The sequence below is a fragment of the Loxodonta africana genome, chromosome 4 (genome assembly GCF_030014295.1).
Source record: "Loxodonta africana isolate mLoxAfr1 chromosome 4, mLoxAfr1.hap2, whole genome shotgun sequence".
Lineage (NCBI taxonomy): Eukaryota > Metazoa > Chordata > Mammalia > Proboscidea > Elephantidae > Loxodonta > Loxodonta africana.
In genome coordinates this window covers 135,665,653-135,684,255 of record NC_087345.1, presented here as the reverse complement: position 1 = coordinate 135,684,255, position 18,603 = coordinate 135,665,653, and the positions used below count along the sequence as shown (strand labels likewise).

Here is an 18,603-nt window from a genome sequence, read left to right as displayed (position 1 = left end):
CTTCATCCCTCCTCTCCTTCCCTGTTAGTTTTTGCAAATAAAATTTGGTGGAGAGAACAGAAGGGCTGTGTGTCCTTTGGGTTATGTGGCTAGGCAGTCAATCTGATGAGGCGGCTTGCCTGGGATTGCCTGCCTGGGTCTGTCCTGGCCTGGCACCTCAGTCTGGATTGGGAATCAAGGCTACTGACAGGGGAAACCCTGGTGGCATAGTGGTCAAGTGTTTGGATGCAAACCAGAAGGTTTGCAGTTCCAATCTACGAAGAGCTTCTTGGAAACCCTATGGGGTAGTCTACTCTGTCCTATAGGGCTGCTAGGAGTTGGAATTGACTCCCTAGCAATAGGTTTGGGCAGGGGGAAACGCCAAGATTTCAGCCGCGTGCCTTATTGTGGGTTTAGCTTCTGCACTAGTCTGGAGAGTGTTTATTTGTTTAATTATTCAAAGGCCAACATTCTGCCACGTCCGCTCCCTCCCGCCTTCCCTCCCCCATTCTTCCCATAGATGGGATACCGCTATTCTTCCAAAGGAAAAATTTAAAACTGTTTTCTCCCGTCTCTTATACGCTGACCCAGCTCCAAGCCTCATGCCTTCAACGCAAGGCAATTCATTTCCCCTAGAGTCCACTCGGCGTTCAGCGGATTCCCAGGTGAACTGAAATCCAGAGCTATTCTCATCTGGTTGCCCTGGGAGTTTCAGCGCTCTCGGTACAACCTGTTCCTCCATCCTCCCCACTCCCTCCCTCCCTCCCTCTGCCCGGCTGCGCCCTCCTCGGCCCCCCTCCCTTCCCTAGCCCGGGGCCCCAGCTGCGCCTTCCGGGGAGACACCCGCTGCCACGAGACCCGGGAAGGGAGGCGGGAGGAGGAAGAGGGGACGGGGGGAAGGAGGGGAGCTGCCGAGGGTGGAGGTCGAGCGCCGCGCAGCCAGAGAGGAGCGGCTGAAGGTTGCATCTGCGGGAAAGAAGCTTTTTGGCTGCTTGGTAACCGGCTGCCAGAACAGAGAGAGAAGCAGAGAGCAGGCCAGCGGCTTCTTGACGTCAGGGCCAAGCGAAGGGATCTTGCCAGCCAACCCAGCCCGCCCCAAAGTGGGGCCGGCCAAACGACCCGCGGGAGAGAAGCCTGACGCCAGGCGCCCGGAGGAACGTGAGCGGGTGCCACCGGAGCCGGTCGGTAGGGGCTCAGCATGCCCCCTGCCCCTGGGCCATGGAGATCGCCCTGGTGCCCCTGGAGAATGGCGGTGCCTTGACCGTCCGAGGAGGAGGTGAGACCCCTGCAAGCTGTGGCCAAGTCACAGGGGGAGAGCTCCAATGTCCCTCGACGGCTGAGCTCAGTGAAGGAAGCAAAGAGCCAGCACCAAGGGGGAGCAGCGCGCAAAGGGACGCAGACCCGGGAGGGCGGTCTCTGTCACCGCTGCCCCGGGAGCTGCCACAGCCTAGACCACCTCTTTCGGAGGACGAGGAGGGAGAAGGCGACCCTGCCCTGGGCATGGCAGACGATCCGGCGCTGGGCGTTGGGTCCCTTCTCCACCAGCGCGTCCTCATAAACATCTCCGGACTGCGCTTCGAGACGCAGCTGGGCACCTTGGCGCAGTTTCCCAACACCCTCCTGGGGGATCCGGCCAAGCGCTTGCGCTACTTCGACCCGCTGAGGAACGAGTACTTCTTCGACCGCAACCGGCCCAGCTTTGATGGCATCCTCTACTATTACCAGTCAGGGGGCCGGCTGCGGAGGCCGGTCAATGTCTCGCTGGATGTGTTCGCGGATGAGATCCGCTTCTACCAGCTGGGGGACGAGGCCATGGAGCGCTTCCGGGAGGATGAGGGCTTCATTAAAGAGGAGGAGAAGCCCCTGCCCCGCAATGAGTTTCAACGTCAGGTGTGGCTTATCTTCGAATACCCGGAAAGCTCTGGGTCCGCTCGGGCCATCGCCATCGTCTCGGTTTTGGTCATTCTCATTTCCATCATCACATTCTGCTTGGAGACCCTGCCTGAATTCAGGGATGAAGGAGAGTTGCTCCGCCATCCCCCAGTACCCCACCAGCCTCCTGCTCCTGCCCCAGGTGCCAATGGCAGCGGGGCCATGGTGCCTCCCCCTGGCTCAACAGTGGCACCGCTTCTGCCTAGGACCCTGGCCGATCCCTTCTTCATTGTGGAGACCACGTGTGTCATCTGGTTCACTTTCGAGCTGTTGGTGCGCTTCTTCGCCTGCCCTAGCAAGGCCGACTTCTCTCGGAACATCATGAACATCATCGACGTGGTGGCCATCTTCCCCTACTTCATCACCTTGGGCACCGAGCTGGCAGAGCAACAACCAGGAGGTGGAGGAGGTGGCCAGAATGGGCAGCAGGCCATGTCCCTGGCCATCCTCAGAGTGATCCGCCTGGTCCGGGTGTTCCGCATCTTCAAGCTCTCCCGCCACTCCAAGGGGCTGCAGATCCTGGGCAAGACCTTGCAGGCCTCCATGCGAGAGCTGGGCCTGCTCATCTTCTTTCTCTTCATTGGAGTCATCCTCTTCTCCAGCGCCGTCTACTTCGCGGAGGCCGACACCCAGGAGACCCACTTCTCCAGCATCCCGGATGCTTTCTGGTGGGCAGTCGTCACCATGACTACTGTGGGCTATGGGGACATGAAGCCTATCACTGTTGGGGGCAAGATCGTGGGCTCTCTGTGTGCCATTGCTGGGGTCCTCACCATCGCACTGCCAGTGCCCGTCATTGTCTCCAACTTCAACTACTTTTACCACCGGGAGACGGACCACGAGGAGCAGGCAGCCCTTAAGGAAGAGCAGGGAAGCCAGAGCCAGGGGACAGGGCCTGATGGTGGAGGCCTGCACAAGGCCAGCTGGAGCAAGGTTTCCCTTGGCAAGGCTGGGGGGTCCCTGGAGAATGCAGACAGAGCCCGAAGGGGCAGCTGCCCTGTAGAAAAATGCAACCTCAAGGCTAAGAGCAATGTGGACTTACCGAGGTCCCTGTATGCTCTTTGCCTGGACACCAGCAGGGAAACAGATCTGTAAACCAAGATCAAGGCAGACTGGGATAGGGGGAAGTGGGGTGGGGGACAATGGAGGTCTCCTGAACCCGGGTCTCTACTTTTTACCACAGAGTGTTTCAAGCCTACCCTGTAGCCTAAGTTTGCTCCCTCTTTCTCTCCCTCCTTCTCCTCCTCCCTTGACCCCCCATTTTTCCTCTTCTTTTTTTTTTTTTTCCATAACACCAAGGGTCGCCTATTTTTAAAAAGTACCACATTCCATGACGCAAGAGCTGTTGAAATGGTGAGCGCTGTGAAATGGCTGTATTTGTAGCCAGTTTCCTATACCCAGCAGAGGGAAAACCCAAACAAAAAATGACTTTAAATAGCCCAGATCCCAAGAGATTTTGTAAGCTCCCCTCATCTGTGTGTTCCAAGTTTGCTTTACATATGATTATATTTGTGTATAGAGGCAAATCTTATTTTTATGACTGGCAAGTGGATTTTGTACTGTAGTTCACCTGGAGATATTTTGGATATATTTTCATGATATATGTTGTGTTTACGGAGGAGAGAGTTGTTTTTCTGTGATACTTACATTAGAGCCAGAGATGCTGGTTGGCTGTTCTGGTTCCCGGGCCCTCAAGCCTCTCTTTTTTGGGATGTGGTATTGATGCTCTGTGTCTCGCCAGGAAATACTCTGGGAAAAAAGGCAAACCTGACTTTTCTGTGCGCCTTAAACAATTCTCATAACTTTCTTCAAAAAGGATTTTAATGATGGTGGAGGCAGACTTCTGATAATTCATTCTCTTTATTTTTATCCCAGGAAATAAAATGTTACTTGGTTGAGGCAAGTGTTAGTTTTTCTTTAGCCGATGTATTTTTTTTATTATTATTTTTAATTTCTCGGTCTGCCACTTGCAGTTTCTGGTTTTGGAGTCAGAGCAAATGCTCCGACTGGAGTAGAAAACTTGGAGAGCTAAGGTTTTGATCAGTGACATCTTTTGGATGGGCCCCCTTGGTGCCTCACAGAAAGCGGGAGAATTCTGTTTATCTCAAGCTGTTTGTGATAGGGACACCATTGCGACAAGCTGTCTGATGTGGTATTAGACTCAACTGTCTGTCAGCACGGAGAGTGGATGGAGCTAGAAGGGAAAGAATGGCCAGACCTCTCCCCTGCCCCCTCCCCCCACACATGAAGCTCCAACAAGGTCTTCTGGGGCTGGAGTTCTGAATTCTGCTTTGTCTGCAGGTTTTAAGCTGTACTTAACATGGCTCATGGAGTCCTGGTGGCTCAGTGGTTAAGAGATCCGCTGCTAACCAAAAGGTTGGCAGTTCGAATCCATCAGCGGCTCCTTGGAAACCCTAGGGGGCAATTCTACTCTGCCCTATACGATTGCTATGAGTCAGAATCGACTCAATGGCAAAGGGTTTAATTTTCTTTCTTTCTTCTTCTTTTTTTTTTACGTGGCTCTCAACAGCTCTGAGAAACAAGTTTGATTCCCACAGATACGAAGCCTGTGCACACAAGCACAGCCCTGGTGGGAAAGTCACAAAGAACCCAGTGCTTTCTGGTTCACACCCCCTGTGGTACAGCAGAGGACAGTGTGGTGCCTGTATAGTGGACAGTAGCAGCCAGTAGCCAAATGGAAGGATTTGCTTGTTCACGTTAAAGGCTGGTTTCTAGAAACTGCGGCCTTGCCCTGCGTAATCCCTAAGCTCAGAATGAATCCCCTTGTTCCTTTTCACTAGATGGTGGCGGCAAAATGTTACAGTAGTTACAACACTAGCTACAGTTTTTCCCTGGGATTAACTGTCTACTGTGAGGCTCCACTTTCCTGCCTTTGCTTTTTCTGCTGATTAATCAAAAGAATGGCTGTTTCACCTCCTCGCCAGGGCTGACGGATAACCTGCAGTGGCACCTTCCTCACGACAACAGGAGGGTTCCTAGCTAGTCCTGAGGGTGTAGTCAGGTCTCCACAAGGGTGAGGGAGGATCTGCTAAAATGCTGTCTGGGAATTGTGGGTTTAAGTTAGAAGTCAACACAATAATAAAAGCTAGCGTCTGTGGATGCACAGAGCCACTTCCTGTCAAAAACTGTGCACAGCAAATCTGAGGAGGAAACAGAAGGTTTGTGGTGGCAGAGCACTCAAGCAAAGGAAGAAGAACAGAGACACTTTATTTATAATTTACAGTCTGCCTAAAAGCAGGGCATCTTGCCAAAGCTCAATGCCACACGGTCTCACCTCCAAGCCCTCCTATGCCTTTAAAGCTAATGTTTGTAGTTTAGCAAATGGCGAATGACTGAGTCTGGTTATGTTCGAATCCACCAGCTGCTCCTTGGAAAGCCGTGGGCAGTTCTACTCTGTCCTGTAGGGTGGCTAAGAGTCTTAACTGACTGGTTGGCAACAGAGTTTCGTTTTTTTTTTTTTTTTTGTATGTAACTCCTAGGGCTCCATCCTCCATAAAAACACAAAAGCTAGTCCCCACATTTGACCGGAATGTCTGTTCTTTTAGACTTTAAAGCAACAAGAAGAAGAGAGAGCAGCACCCAGGTGTTAGATATGTCCAGGTGCCTGATAGATATTTGTCCAATTCGAATAGGCTACATCTTTAAAAGGCCCAGTGAATGGGTGCCATCTTACGTGAATCCTCAAGGATAGAGTGGAGGAAATGAGGGTGTGAGTCAACCCATTTGCTAGGGCAAGAGGTTACTGTAGGTAGATTTACAAAAAGAATCAAGGTCATCGAGAGGTCACCCCAGAGTTGGAAACCCCAGAGTTGGGCACTCCTGTTGTAGCCTCTGATCCTGGAGGCCAGTGACCTGGTATCAGTCCTGGGGCACTGGGAGGGGAACCCATCAGTCAGTTCAAAGTATTTTTCATCTCTCCATGTTCTCAGTATACCTGTTGCTATGATGCTGGGAGTGAGCTCCACTATCTTTTGCCAGTCACTATAGTTGGCTTTTTTACGTGATTAACAAACAAGAAAGACTCTGAATGCCAAGGCTCTTACCCAGGCTACCTGAGGTAAGGAGTCCCTTCCTGTCCTCCTCTTACCTCCCACTCTCTGAAGTCATTGATTTTCCACAGGCTTTACCTTTCTGAGGAGATTAAATCAAGTGGACTCAGCCAAGCTTTTTTATCCAGATGCTGCTTCTTGGCCTGTAGGACAGGAAACCATCCCTGGGTTTATAATCTGCCAGTTTTGGCAACCACAGCACTGAGAGAAGGGTTGCTCTTGGGTCTAGTATACTTGTATAAGGCCAGCTTCTCTGCCCTAGAGCACCTGGCTTCCACTTTTCGGCACTTAGTTTTTTTTTGTTCTGTCCATACACTTGCTGAACCCTGAGCAATTCCAGGTTCGGGAAAATTCTTTTTGCCTCTTTAAAAGCTCAGTTCCTTGATTCACCTTGCCTGGGACACTCCCTGGAGGAGAAATGAAAGTGAGTACCAGGGCCTTTAGGAATTTTTCCACCAAATTGGGATTTGAGTTACTCTGGTGTTAAGGATATGAGTACTTCTGGCTTGTGGTAGAGCAAAGCATTTCTCTTGGTGCAGGGACACATTACTCTAAGTCCCCTCCAGAAATGGCAGGCTTGTGCACACTGGAATTTGACCCTGGGTGATGTTCAAGTGCTTTTCCCTGTTGATGGACCCCAGCAGTGCATGTCTACCCAATAGCTACTCTAGCCCACACTCTGCTAGTGTGGTGGTGGATACGGGATAAACCACCAGGCTGTGAGCCTTGCCTTCACATAGCTTATGTTCTCAGTGGGGGAAACCATGAGTGTAAATTAAAAGCGAATCATGCAACGCAGTATGTGGTCAAGTACCTTGTAGGTGGTTCCAAAATGAAGTATTATGGATCAGGAGAGGGAGGGTTAATGAGGACTGGAGTAGACAAAAAAGGCTTCTGGAAGACTGGATGGGTGGCTAGGACAAAGAAGGACATTCCAGATAAGGAAAACAAGAGGAGTAGCCTAGGGGAGAGTCACGGTTACCTCCCCAGCACACCGTTCAGAGGTAGAGTCTGGAGTGAAGGACTCGGTGCTGCTCCTGCTGACCACAAGAGGAGCCTGAATTTGACCAATAATAGCAGATGGGCTCAGTGGTTGTTTAAGACAGGAGTTGGCAAACTTTTTCTGTAAAGGGCCAGATAGCAAATAGTTTAGGTTTTGTAGTCCAAGAGGAAAAATTGAGGCTATTATGTAGGTACTTTCATAACCATTCAGAACACAATTATTTAAAAAGCAAACCCAGTACAGCTTTAGCTTGAAAGCTGTACCTCCCTGCCACATCAGTTTATCTGTCACACAGAGGGCTGCCTCCTGGGGGTCCAGCCATGCCCATCAAGCACTGGCTTGCTCCCCAGATTTGATTTTACTCAATTTAACTTACATTCGTTGCAAATAAAAGCCCCATGCTGGGATTTCTTAGCCCAGGCAAGGCCATGTAAGGCAGGTGTGTCTTACTTCTGTTTCCTAATGAAAATTAGATTTTTCTAGATGACTATGGGACAGGAGGAAGAAAATACTACATTGCAAATCCTGCCTAGGACTCTGGGCGATTGGTTTTCCCTGAGCTGTTGGGTGGAAGTAGGTTCCAACTGCAAGAGGATGAGCCTCCTCCTTCTGGTTCTTAGTCTTTTCCTAGAAATGACATCCCACAGGGAGCCTAGGATATACTTCATCTGTCCTTCTTCACCTGGCTCTTCCCTTGCTATGGAGCTGGGCCCTGGACTGGTGGAGCTTCTGTGTGCGCATTGTGTGAACATGTATAGGAATGTATGCATGAGTGGGGCTATGCGCACTGGGTTTGGTTTTTGATTTATGTGTGGGTGGGGGTGTGTGCATATAGAATGCACATGTATAGCGGCATATGCATGGGTGGGTGTATGTGCATATGGTGTGCACATATATAGGTGTGTGCATGGGTGAGAGTGCGTGTACATGGTGTGCACAGGTAGAAGTGTGTGCATGGGTGGAGGTGCCACATGGTGTGCACATTCATAGGCGTGTGTGCATGGGTTGGGGGTATATGGTCTGGCCTGGAATGAATCATCTCCAGACCACATGCCTCCAGGGAGATCAAGATGCTTATTACCTTCCCTTTTAATTGGCATTTATTTTCTAATGTCAGACTTTGCACCATGGCATGTTTCAGCTAGAAGGAACTTCTCAAATAAACTTGTCTGTCCTGCTCATTTTACAGATGAGCAAACTGAGGCTGAGACAGGAGGCAATTTACTCAAGATCATACTCCCAATTAAAGTAAACCAGTAAAGCAAAGTAATCTGGAATTGTGTCTGCTGATTTGTAGGCTGGATTTCTCTCTGCTCTTCAACTCTGTTCCTTCTGCATGACAATATCCAATTCTCATTGAGCAGCCCCCTCCCCACCACCCCAGGCACAATCCTGTCACGTCAGTTTATCTGTCTCTAGCCTGCCCTTGAAGGTTGCCTTCTGGGTGTCCAGTCATGCTGGGAAGCTCTGATCTGCTCCCCTAATTTGATTTTACACAATTCAACTTAGATTTATTGCAAATGTCAAGCCTGTATAGACAATGGGAATATAGCATTGTGATAAACAAGGGCCTTTATATAAGCATCTCACTGTCTAGTGGGGAAAATAGGGGAGTAAACTTTTATACTCCAGTGTGCTAAGTACAACCTTTCATTCATCTCTCCATTTATTCAATAAATATTTATCCAAAAAATATTTAATATGAGGCAGGCACTGTGCTAGGCTCTGGGGATAACTGACAAGGGATCTTTCTTGACTGGCTTTCTGGTCTAGTGGGAGAGTGAACAACCAAATAAGCAAATTAATAAAGACATAATTTTTAAATTGAGGTAAGAGCCAGAAAGAAACTGAACAGTGGTATGACTGGGAGTAATTGGGGGAGAGATATCATATTTTAGGAAATGTTCTGGGAGATGACATTTGAGTTGAAGCATGAGAGGAATTGAATGCAGAGAAACATGGGGACAGGGGTGTGGGGACTAGGAGGACACTAGGAGGGAGCCTAGATTTTTCTGCAGATTGAAGAAATGGAGGATGCTGGGGAAGAGACCTCAGTTGTGGTGGGGGGCTGGAAAAGTCAAGGATTACTGGAGTGCCACCAACCAAAAAAAACAAACCTGCTGCCGTCGAGTCAATTCTGATTCCTAGCAACCCTATAGGACAGAGTAGAACTGCCCTATAGGGTTTCCAAGGAGTGCCTGGTGGATTCAAACTGCTGACCTTTCGGTTAGCAGCCATAGCACATAACCACTATACTACCAGGGTTTCCGGAGTGCTACAGGCAGCCTTTTTAATTCCAGTGACCACCCCTGGCCACGTACCATCAGAAAGCAGGAATGTGGGTCCTGCCATTCCAGGCAGCACACCAGAAAGACGCAGCTGGACCGCCTCACCAAAAAGAGCACAATACAAATTTCTGCCGCAAGGCAAGCAATGTGTTTAAATCTGATATATGTGTTTTTAAATTTTGAGGGTCAAAGGCCCTTAGGTGCCCCTTGATTGTTTGGTCAACCAATAGAAGACCTAGGCAGATTGTGAGTCAGTTCCAAAAAGCCGGGTAAGCAATGTGGAGCTGTGGAGTGAGGCAGATCCTGAGGTGAGAGGCAGGGGCAGGGGAGGAAGAAGCCCAGAGACTTGTTGGCCCTCATAACTATTCAAAGATCAGAAATATCAAAAAAAAAAAAAAAAAAACAATGCATTGTACTGGAGTCGATTCCAACTCATAGCGACCCTATAGGACAGAGTAGAACTGCTTCATAGGGTTTCCAAGGAGCAGCTGATTGATTCGAACTGCCAACTTTTTGGTTAGCTGCTGAGCTCTTAACCACTGCTTCACCAGGGCTAGGAATTGCAAAATATAAGAAGGAGGTGTAGTGGGGTCCAAAAGAGAGCATGGTAGGAAAGCTAAATATATGCAAATGTGGTTGCTTGGAAATTAAGAATGAAAGCTCCATTTACACCTAGATGGTAAACTTAGCTTTGATCATCTTGAATTTGTTTTCTAGGGCTGTCGTAACAAGTACCACAAAGTGGCTTAACGGAAATTTATTGTCTCACAGTTCTGGAGGGTAGGAGTCCAAAATCAGAGTATTGGCCATGGTGATTCCTTCTGAAGGCTCTGAGGGGGGAACCTGTTCCATGCCTCTCTCCTAGCTTCTGGAACTGCTTGTGATCTTTGGCATTCCAATTGGCTTGTGAAAGACTCCAATCACTACCTCTGTCTTCACATGGCCACATTCCTTCTGTGTCTCTTCTGTTTTATAAAAACACCAGTCATATTGGATTAGGGTCCACCCTGTTCTAGTGTGACCACATGTTAACTAATTACACCTACAAACTCTGTGTTTCCAAATAAGGTCACATGCACAGGTACCAGGGGTTAGGACTTGAACATATCTTTTTGAGGAACATAAACCAGCCCCTTCTTTGAGAGAAGTGAAAAGATGTGGACTATATAGGAAATGAAAATAAGCACTGATCAGCAAGGAGACCTGCTCAGTCCTCCTTTCATGTGTTCTCCATAGACTTTCTTGTGCATGACCTGCACACTGAAGAAGTAATTCTGTTTGGTCCTGGCATCTAGCATCTGTTGGTACATGCCCTTAAGTATAACGCTATGAGTTGGAATCTACTCGATGGGACTGGGTATGGTTTTGGTTGTTTTATAGTAGGGATAGAAATGACACGAATTCTGCTCCAGGAAACTCATGGGTTGAGGTGGGCAGCCTACACCTGCCTGTAAAGGAGACACATGGGAGAATCATTACAAACAAAACCAAAAATAAGATCAAAGAATCGGTAATCAAGGCCCCAGAGAAATGTAATTATGCTTAAAGATTTTGGAGATTGTTGTAAGTCCACCCCAAAACCAAACCCTCCACTCTTGAGTTGATTCTGACTCATAGTGACCCTACAGAACAGAAGAAAACTGCCCCATAGGATTTCCGGTGTTGTAAATATTTATGGAAAGCAGACTGCTTCACCTTTCTCCCATGGAGCTGCTGGTGGGTTTGAACAACCAACCTTTTGGTTAGCAACTGAGCTCTTTAACCACTGCTCCACCAGAGCTCCTCGAAGTAAGTCCAAAAAAAAAAAAAAAAAGTCCAGTGGAGTTAAATTTGAGTCAGGATTACTGGAAGAGCTGGTCCTTCAGCAGGGGACTGAGGGAAAGATAATAGACTCAGTGTTTGTTAATGTAAGTCTTCCAGATCCTCTTGTCCCCATGAACCCTCCTCTCAACTCCCACAGCCCTTTCATGTCACTCGTCACTTTATCCTTTGGATTGGTTATTTGTGCCCATGTCTTATCTCCTAAGCCATGAGCTGGCTGCTCAGAACAGATGGTGCCTTGTGATTCTCCATGGCTCCCTCAGCTCCTTGCACGTGGCCTTTGACACAGATCAGGTCCATGTGCGTAAATATAATGAGAGGTCAACAGTAATCTCGATTTTTACATAGGAACGATGAGCTTTGTCTTTTTGTGTGTGTCTTTAGTTTCCTAATGATTGGCCTTCTGAATCATCTGAAGGCTAATTTTAGGAGCTTTTGGCTCAATTTTTCGGTAATCCTACAAATGTGCTCCAACACAAGATCTGATCTTTAGGAATTTCTGAGTGCTTGTAATGCGACACTAGTGTCATGCAATGTTTATTATAAATTTCTAAATTACTGCTCTTATAAAACTGAAGATTTATACAGCAGCTTTGCTCCAAAGAGCCCAAACAACTATCCCTTTGAGCATGTATTTTGGACAACCGAGATTACTAAAACCTTAATGGGCACCTCTCAGTAATACATGCCAGTTACGGGAAATGTAGGTAAGACGCCCTGCATGTTTGCTTGCTTCCCTCCCCGGCTGATTAAACTTCCTATTATTTCCGTCATTTGCATTTTTTTTAATGCATATCTCCTGGACAAATGAGGCAACTGGTCCCAGTTGTGCTTAGGTGGTGTCTTGGTCACCTAGGGCTGTTACAATGGAAATACCACAAAGAGAAATTTATTCTTTCACAGTCTAGTAGGCTGGAAGTCCAAATTCAGGGCAACAGCTCCAGGGGAAGTCTTTCTCTCTCTGTCGGCTCTGGAGGAAGTTCCTTGTCATCAGTCTTCCACTGTCTAGGAGTTCCTGTGCGCAGGAACCTTGGGTCCAAAGGGACCTGCTCTGCTCCTGCTACTGCTTTTTTGGTGATATGAGGTCCCCATGCCTCTCTGCTCACTATCTCAAAAGAGATTGGCTTAAGACACTATATAATCTTGTAGATCTCATCAATATCACTGCCAGGAATCCATCTCATTAACACCATAGTGATAGGATTTACAACACATAGGGAAATCACATCAGATGACAAAATGGTAGCCAATCATACAATACTGGGAATCATGACTAGTCAAGTTGACAGATATTTTGGGGGGGGACACAATTCAATCCATGACAGATGGCCAAGGCATCCAGTTGCGATATCCACCTTGGACAACTGATAGTTGATTCTGTATCTGTTCCTCCATTTACTCTGTTATCATTACATTGTTATTATTTATTGTTAGTTCTTTTTGATAGTTGTGATGTCACCTATAAACCTCACTCATTTGGACACCAGTTTTGAATGGGAGTCTGAGACAATCACGGTAACCTCTTTATGGCCCTTCTGCTTCCCTTTTACTTTCCACCTTCAGTCCACCCTGCACATGACTTCAAAATTAATCTCTGAAGGGACAACTAATATAATTACGTCACCCCAGGGCCCCTACACAGATTAATTCCAGTCCCTTTAGCCTGACTTTTAAAGTCTTCCATAATGTGACACCAAATCTTCCTTTCCAGTCTTTCTTTTCTCTGCATCAACTACTTTTGAAGGAATCTATACTTTGTAGCTACACTGGACTGAGTCATCGCCTGAGCTGATATCATCCATGTGCCTTCCCATCAGTCATCTCCTTGGTTGGAATACCTGACTTTCATATTTTCATCCATTGAAATCCTACTCATCCTTCAAGGCATAGCTCAAATATCTAGTTCTCAAAGAAGCCATCCTCAGTCCTTCTGGTCCAAAGTGATTTCCCCTCTCTTGTTGCCCCTATCACAGACACATTCTGCCACAACTGTGGTCAGTTGTGTATCTTCCTCCCTCCCATCCAAGACCATATCTCTCCTTGAGAGCAGAAAATAGTTCATCATCTTCCTATTCATCTCAGTGCCTAGAATTTGGCTCAATATAGCTAGCTCTCAGTACAGGCTTTCTGGACTTAATTAACTCCTATTCTGATTTATTCTCTGTACCAGAGAAACAGGCTATTGATCATGAACTAGTTTCATCAGAATCTCCATATGTGATGTGTGAATTAGGCATTTGCTATAGGTAGGGAACTGGGTTAAGGCCTTGATAAACTATAACATAATAAGATACAGTCACATCTGGGTTTCCCACATTGAATGTTGTCCTTGAGCAATTGTTGACACATATGCTCCCCTTGGTGTCCAGACAGCGGGAGAAGAATAGTGCACGTTTGATGGTTGCCTTTACTCTGCCTTCATTCACCAAGTGTACAGTACAGGTGGCTAGATAGCATTTAAGATGCATGACACTCCTAGAATTATAAAGATGGAACACTCTCTGTGCAAGGATTCAGGACAGTGTTTCAGAAACAAAGGAAGAACTACAGGGTGGGGATATAAGAGAGGATAGGCTGAGGGATACAGGTAGAAGATGTGAGAAATTGTTACTCTGGGTAAAAAAAAAAAATTCATGCAGGAATAGGGTGATCATACATCTGGTCTACCAAGGACAACCAAGGGGATAACTGTTGTTGATCAATGAAGTCTTATTGTTTCTAACACACTATTTCCATCTACGTGACTCCCAAAGTGTTTTCATTTGGAAGATGAATTAAATGGTCCCCCAAGAGAAGTGGGGAATGGGGGAGGGTAGCAACAATCTCTTTTTCCACAATCCTCCACTGTCATTTTCAGCGGCAGGGGAAGCCTGGGACCACCAGGTTAGTTGACTGAAATACCAGCAGCAAGTGGTGCCTGTAGGGTCAAGCTCAGATCAGGCTGCCACACATTTCTGAGCTTCTGTTTGCCAGGCGCAACAACAACAATGCTAGATACTGGGATTTGTGCATAAATAAGACAATCAGCGGTCTTGTATGGCATTGAACCCACCTCTCTCCCCAGACCTAATCCAATATAATACACCATATAGTACACCACTCCAATCTCCTGGATAAAATCTTTAGAAGTCCTAAGCACTGAAAAGTATATGATATCCCCACCATATTGATTCCAAATAAAAGCAAGATCAACCAAAGCATACATTTAAGAAAATCAAAAAGGGTTCAATATTGCCCTTGATACTTTTATTGAAATATCAAATTATTTAAAAAAAAAAAAATTATGCCCTCTGTTTATCTAGTACTCTCAGTTCAGCCTGGCTCTTCTTATTGGATAATCCAGCACCGACCCAATCCCCTCCCCCATTGCAGGGGGTCCTTCCCTTGACCACATCACTGGGTCCAAACATGGGTGAAGCCCACTCTGTCTCAGTAGCTTTTCAGATGGGGATAATGGATTCCAGATGTTGACCGTGATGGTAGATGGCTACCAAGGCAGACCTGAATCTGCTCTGAGTGGAGCTTGGAATTGCCCAAGCCAGACAGAGGCTTTTGTTCTGCAGCTTCGAAGGCAGAGGGGAGGCTAGGGGAGGTAGGCCCCAGCAGTAAAATGCTGGACAGCAGAGTAGGGTGAAGAATTTTGGGGACTGGAGAACTCGGGGCCATAAAAGAGCAGCTGGAGAGCTGTGCTGTGCCCCAGGAGGTAGAAGACAGAAGGGCTGAGATGCAGGGCCTGAAGGTGAGAGAAAACTGGGAAGATATAAAGAGGAGCCTTGGTAATTCTGTTGAGGTTAGGAGGCAGATAGATTTAGTTCGAACCCTGATTTTGTCATTTATTAGCTATGGGACCAAATGCAAGTGATATACTTTTAAACGGCCTAGTGTCGAATAGTTTTTTTTTTCCCCAACCATAAAATAGTGATAACAATAAGGCCTTCTTTCAGAGGTGTCTTAAGGACAAATATGTTAAACTCCATAGACTGTTTGGAAGGCAGTAAACCCTCAGTAAAATTCAGTTATTATTGTTACCATTATTATTATTCTCTAAAGCTTCAGGAGAAAGCCTGGAACAAGCCCTGCCCCTTTCAAATGGGAGCACCATCAAATTGAATTCAGCAATATTTATTGAGCATGAATATCATGGTTGCTGTACTAGAGCTGTGGGATGAAAAAAGATGAATTAGAGGGGATGATCTGCCCACAACCTACTAGGGAGCCCAAACTAAGCACGCAAATGACTATAACAGATGGAGTCACGGAAAAAAACAAAAACTGTTGCCATGCAGTTGACTCTGGCTCACGGAAACTACATGTATGTGACTGTAGAATCGTACATTGAAAACCACAGGGGTTTCAATGGCTGACATTTTGGAAGTAGATCCTCCAGGTCTTTCTTCCAAAGTACCTCTGGGTGGACTAGAACTTCCAAACTTTCAGTTAGCAGCTGAGCATGTTAAAGAATCAGGAAGGAAGTACAAGACTTGAGTGCCCAGGAGGTGAGTGACAGGTGTGGAAGATGCTATCCAAAGAGGTTTCACTACTGAAGAAGGTAGCATTTGAGGTGGTCATCCAGGATGGATGAGATTTCCACAGGTGGGGGAGGTGGGGAGTACAATTCAAGAGAAAGAATTGGTTTGAGCAAAGGCACAGAGGTGAGAACATTGGGGTCTATAAGGGCATCTGTCAGCGCCAGACAATGGGAGCACAAACGCAGCAGCATGTGGTGCCCCGACCGTGGTACTGGCTTCTCACCTAATCTCAGCTGCAACTTCATTTCCAACACAAGTGTGAAAACCGAGCTTATTTCTGATCATTGCAGGGCACTGTACATTATTTGGAGCCCTGCTGGCACAGTGGTTAAGAGATATGGCTGCTAACCAAAAGGTCGGCAGTATGAATCCACCTTGGAAACCCTATAGGGCAGTTATACTCTGTCCTATAGGGCCACTATGAGTCAGAATTGACTTGATGGCAACAGGTTTGGTTTTTTGGATACATTTTTTGTCAAAATTACAATTAGTTTATACTGATTAAGGAACAATTTCTAAAATCTACCAGCTCGCCAAAGATTCTCTCCAGGTAAGCTGTGGGGGCGGGGGCCAGGGAGTGGGGCAGGGGCACTGAGGATACACTATTAGTTTTGCTATTTGATTTTCTCAACCTCAGAAGTTAAATCTCTCTCAGACTATCTCTTGTCTGAGACAAGTAGCTATTTGGTTGGATATAGCAAAAGGTAAATATTCAAAAGTAACAGTGAACCAGATGCGAGTTAATATATGGATTCCAGGAGTCCAAGGCCAATAGCCTCGACTCTTGTACCCCTCCCAGACAGGGGCAGATTATCCAATAGGCAAGGTAAGCAAAGTGCTTACCTTGCTTACCAGATCATCTGTAGTGAACGGTTTCACATTTTTTACCACATCAAAATTTCTTCTTCTAGGTATGGCTGGCATCTGTCTCTCCCCCAACCCCATAGCACCTTCCTACAGAATCAAAGCCTCTTTTTAAAGTTACAGTCCCTGACAAGAGCGGATGACCCAGTAAGCAAGATAAGCATGGACTTACATATGCTTACTCACTAACATGTAGTGAAAAATTTCACATGGGCTTCACCACATCTTTTTTTTTTGTAAGATCAAGAGGAAGGTCATTTATTCATTTATTCATGCATTATAGCATAGGAATTGAAAGTAAAACAAACAAACAAACAAAAACCCACTGCCATTGAGTTGATTCCAACTCATAGTGACCCTAAAGGACTTTGTCGAACTGCCCCATAGGGTGTCCAGGGCTATAAATCTTAATGGAAGCTTAATGGAAACAGACTGCCACAGCTTTCTCCCTTGGAGGGGCTGGTGGGTTCGAACCACTGACTTTTCAGTTAGCGGTCAAGTGCTTTAACCACTGTACCAACAGGGCTCAAGAGCTGGAAGTAAGTAACCTGGAAATAGAGTGCCCAGGTTTGAATCCTAGCTCTACTGCTTACTTTCTGTGCAAACCTCTTAGTGCCTGTCATGTGGGATTAATAGTACCTTCTTCATATGGTGTTTGTGAAAATTAAATGAAATAATACACACAGTAAATTGTGAATAAACGTTACTCCTCACTATCATTCAACATCCACTATGTACCAGGCTGTGGACCTAGTGCTATGAATAGAGTATAGCCCTGGACCAAGAGACATGGGAAGCTACAGGGGGCAGCCGCTCTGAGTTCATTCCCATGACCTTTGCATTTCTCCAGAATTTTAGGGCCAGCCCTTATTGGATGGGAGTTTTAAGAGCCTCTTCCCCTATATCTTAGCATTTTTGACAGGCTGTTTATGTCACCTCTCCAGAAAAGCCTTCTCTGACCGCCATCTCTCCAACCCTATGTCATTACCCTATTTCTTTAACCCCTCTTGCTATCGAGTCAGTTCTGACTCATGGCAACACTGTGTATTACAGAGTAGAGCTGCTCCATAGGGTTTTCTTGGTTTTCTGATCTTCACAGAAACAGATCACTAGGCCTTTCTTTCAAGATCCCACTGGGTAGGTTCAAATTGCCAACAATTAGACTAGCAGTTGAGCGTAAATTGTTTGCACCATCCGTTGTTGTGTGCCATCAAGTCGATTCCGACTCATAGCGACCCTATATGACAGATTAGAATTGCCCCATAGGGTTTCCAAGGAGTGGCTACTGAATTTGAACCACCGACCTTTGGGTTAGTAGCCTGAGTTCATAACCAGTTTGCTACCAGACCTTCATTTCCTTCACAGCACTTGCCATTTTCTGAACTTTTTTGTTTTCTTGCTAATAGCCTCTTTTTCCTCACCTCTAGATTATAAGCTCCACGAGTGTAGGGACCTTTTCTGGCTCTTTAATCTTCTGTATTTTAAGCACCTAGAACAAGTCCTGGTACACAGAGGAGTTTAATAAATATTTGCTGACTGACTGACTAATGAATGCGGGCCAACAAAAGTTGGTTTGGGGATCTTGCGGATCTGACAAAACAACTAGATTTAGATTGTTCCTTAAGGCAGCAGCCTTGTTTTCCTTCCTTTGTCATTCTTGGCCCCACAAAGTTCTGGGCACACATAGGATGTGATAAATGCTAGTTAGTGGATTGGCTGAATCAAATGGACTATAGAGAAGGTATATATGGATAGAGTAAGGGAGTAATGAGATGACGGGGTTTGAGGAAAAAAATAAATGCATAGGAAAATTGTTAGTGCAAGGAAGGTTTTGTTATTATGGTGTGGTAGGAACAAGTAGATTTATAGTTCTTTTACTGTTTATAACTTTAAAAATACAGTCCATGAGCTTATACAGGAAAACTGGAGGTTTCACAATTTTTCATTGCTTTGAAATAAAAGGTCACTTCCATCCATACTGGCATCCACTCGTTGGGTCTACGTGACATTTACAAATCAGTTATCAGCACTGAGCTCCCAAGAGCCTGCTCTGCCATTCTCTAAGATGTTGGCTGACACGCCCTGACAGGAGAAACTGGGGTGTGTTTTGACAACCA

At 46.4% G+C, this 18,603-nt stretch overlaps 1 protein-coding gene across 1 annotated transcript; it reads left to right on the top strand.

Annotated features, from left to right (window-relative positions):
* Positions 1-878: 878 nt before the first annotated feature.
* Positions 879-18,081, top strand: KCNA5 (potassium voltage-gated channel subfamily A member 5). The gene has a single exon (XM_003410635.3). The coding sequence runs from the start codon at positions 1,198-1,200 to the stop codon at positions 3,004-3,006; it is 1,809 nt and encodes a 602-aa protein (XP_003410683.1). The 5' UTR covers positions 879-1,197; the 3' UTR covers positions 3,007-18,081.
* Positions 18,082-18,603: the final 522 nt, after the last annotated feature.

Excerpts from the sequence above, each read along its gene's own strand:
- KCNA5 (XM_003410635.3), top strand. The coding sequence starts at position 1,198 with ATGGAGATCGCCCTGGTGCCCCTGGAGAATGGCGGTGCCTTGACCGTC.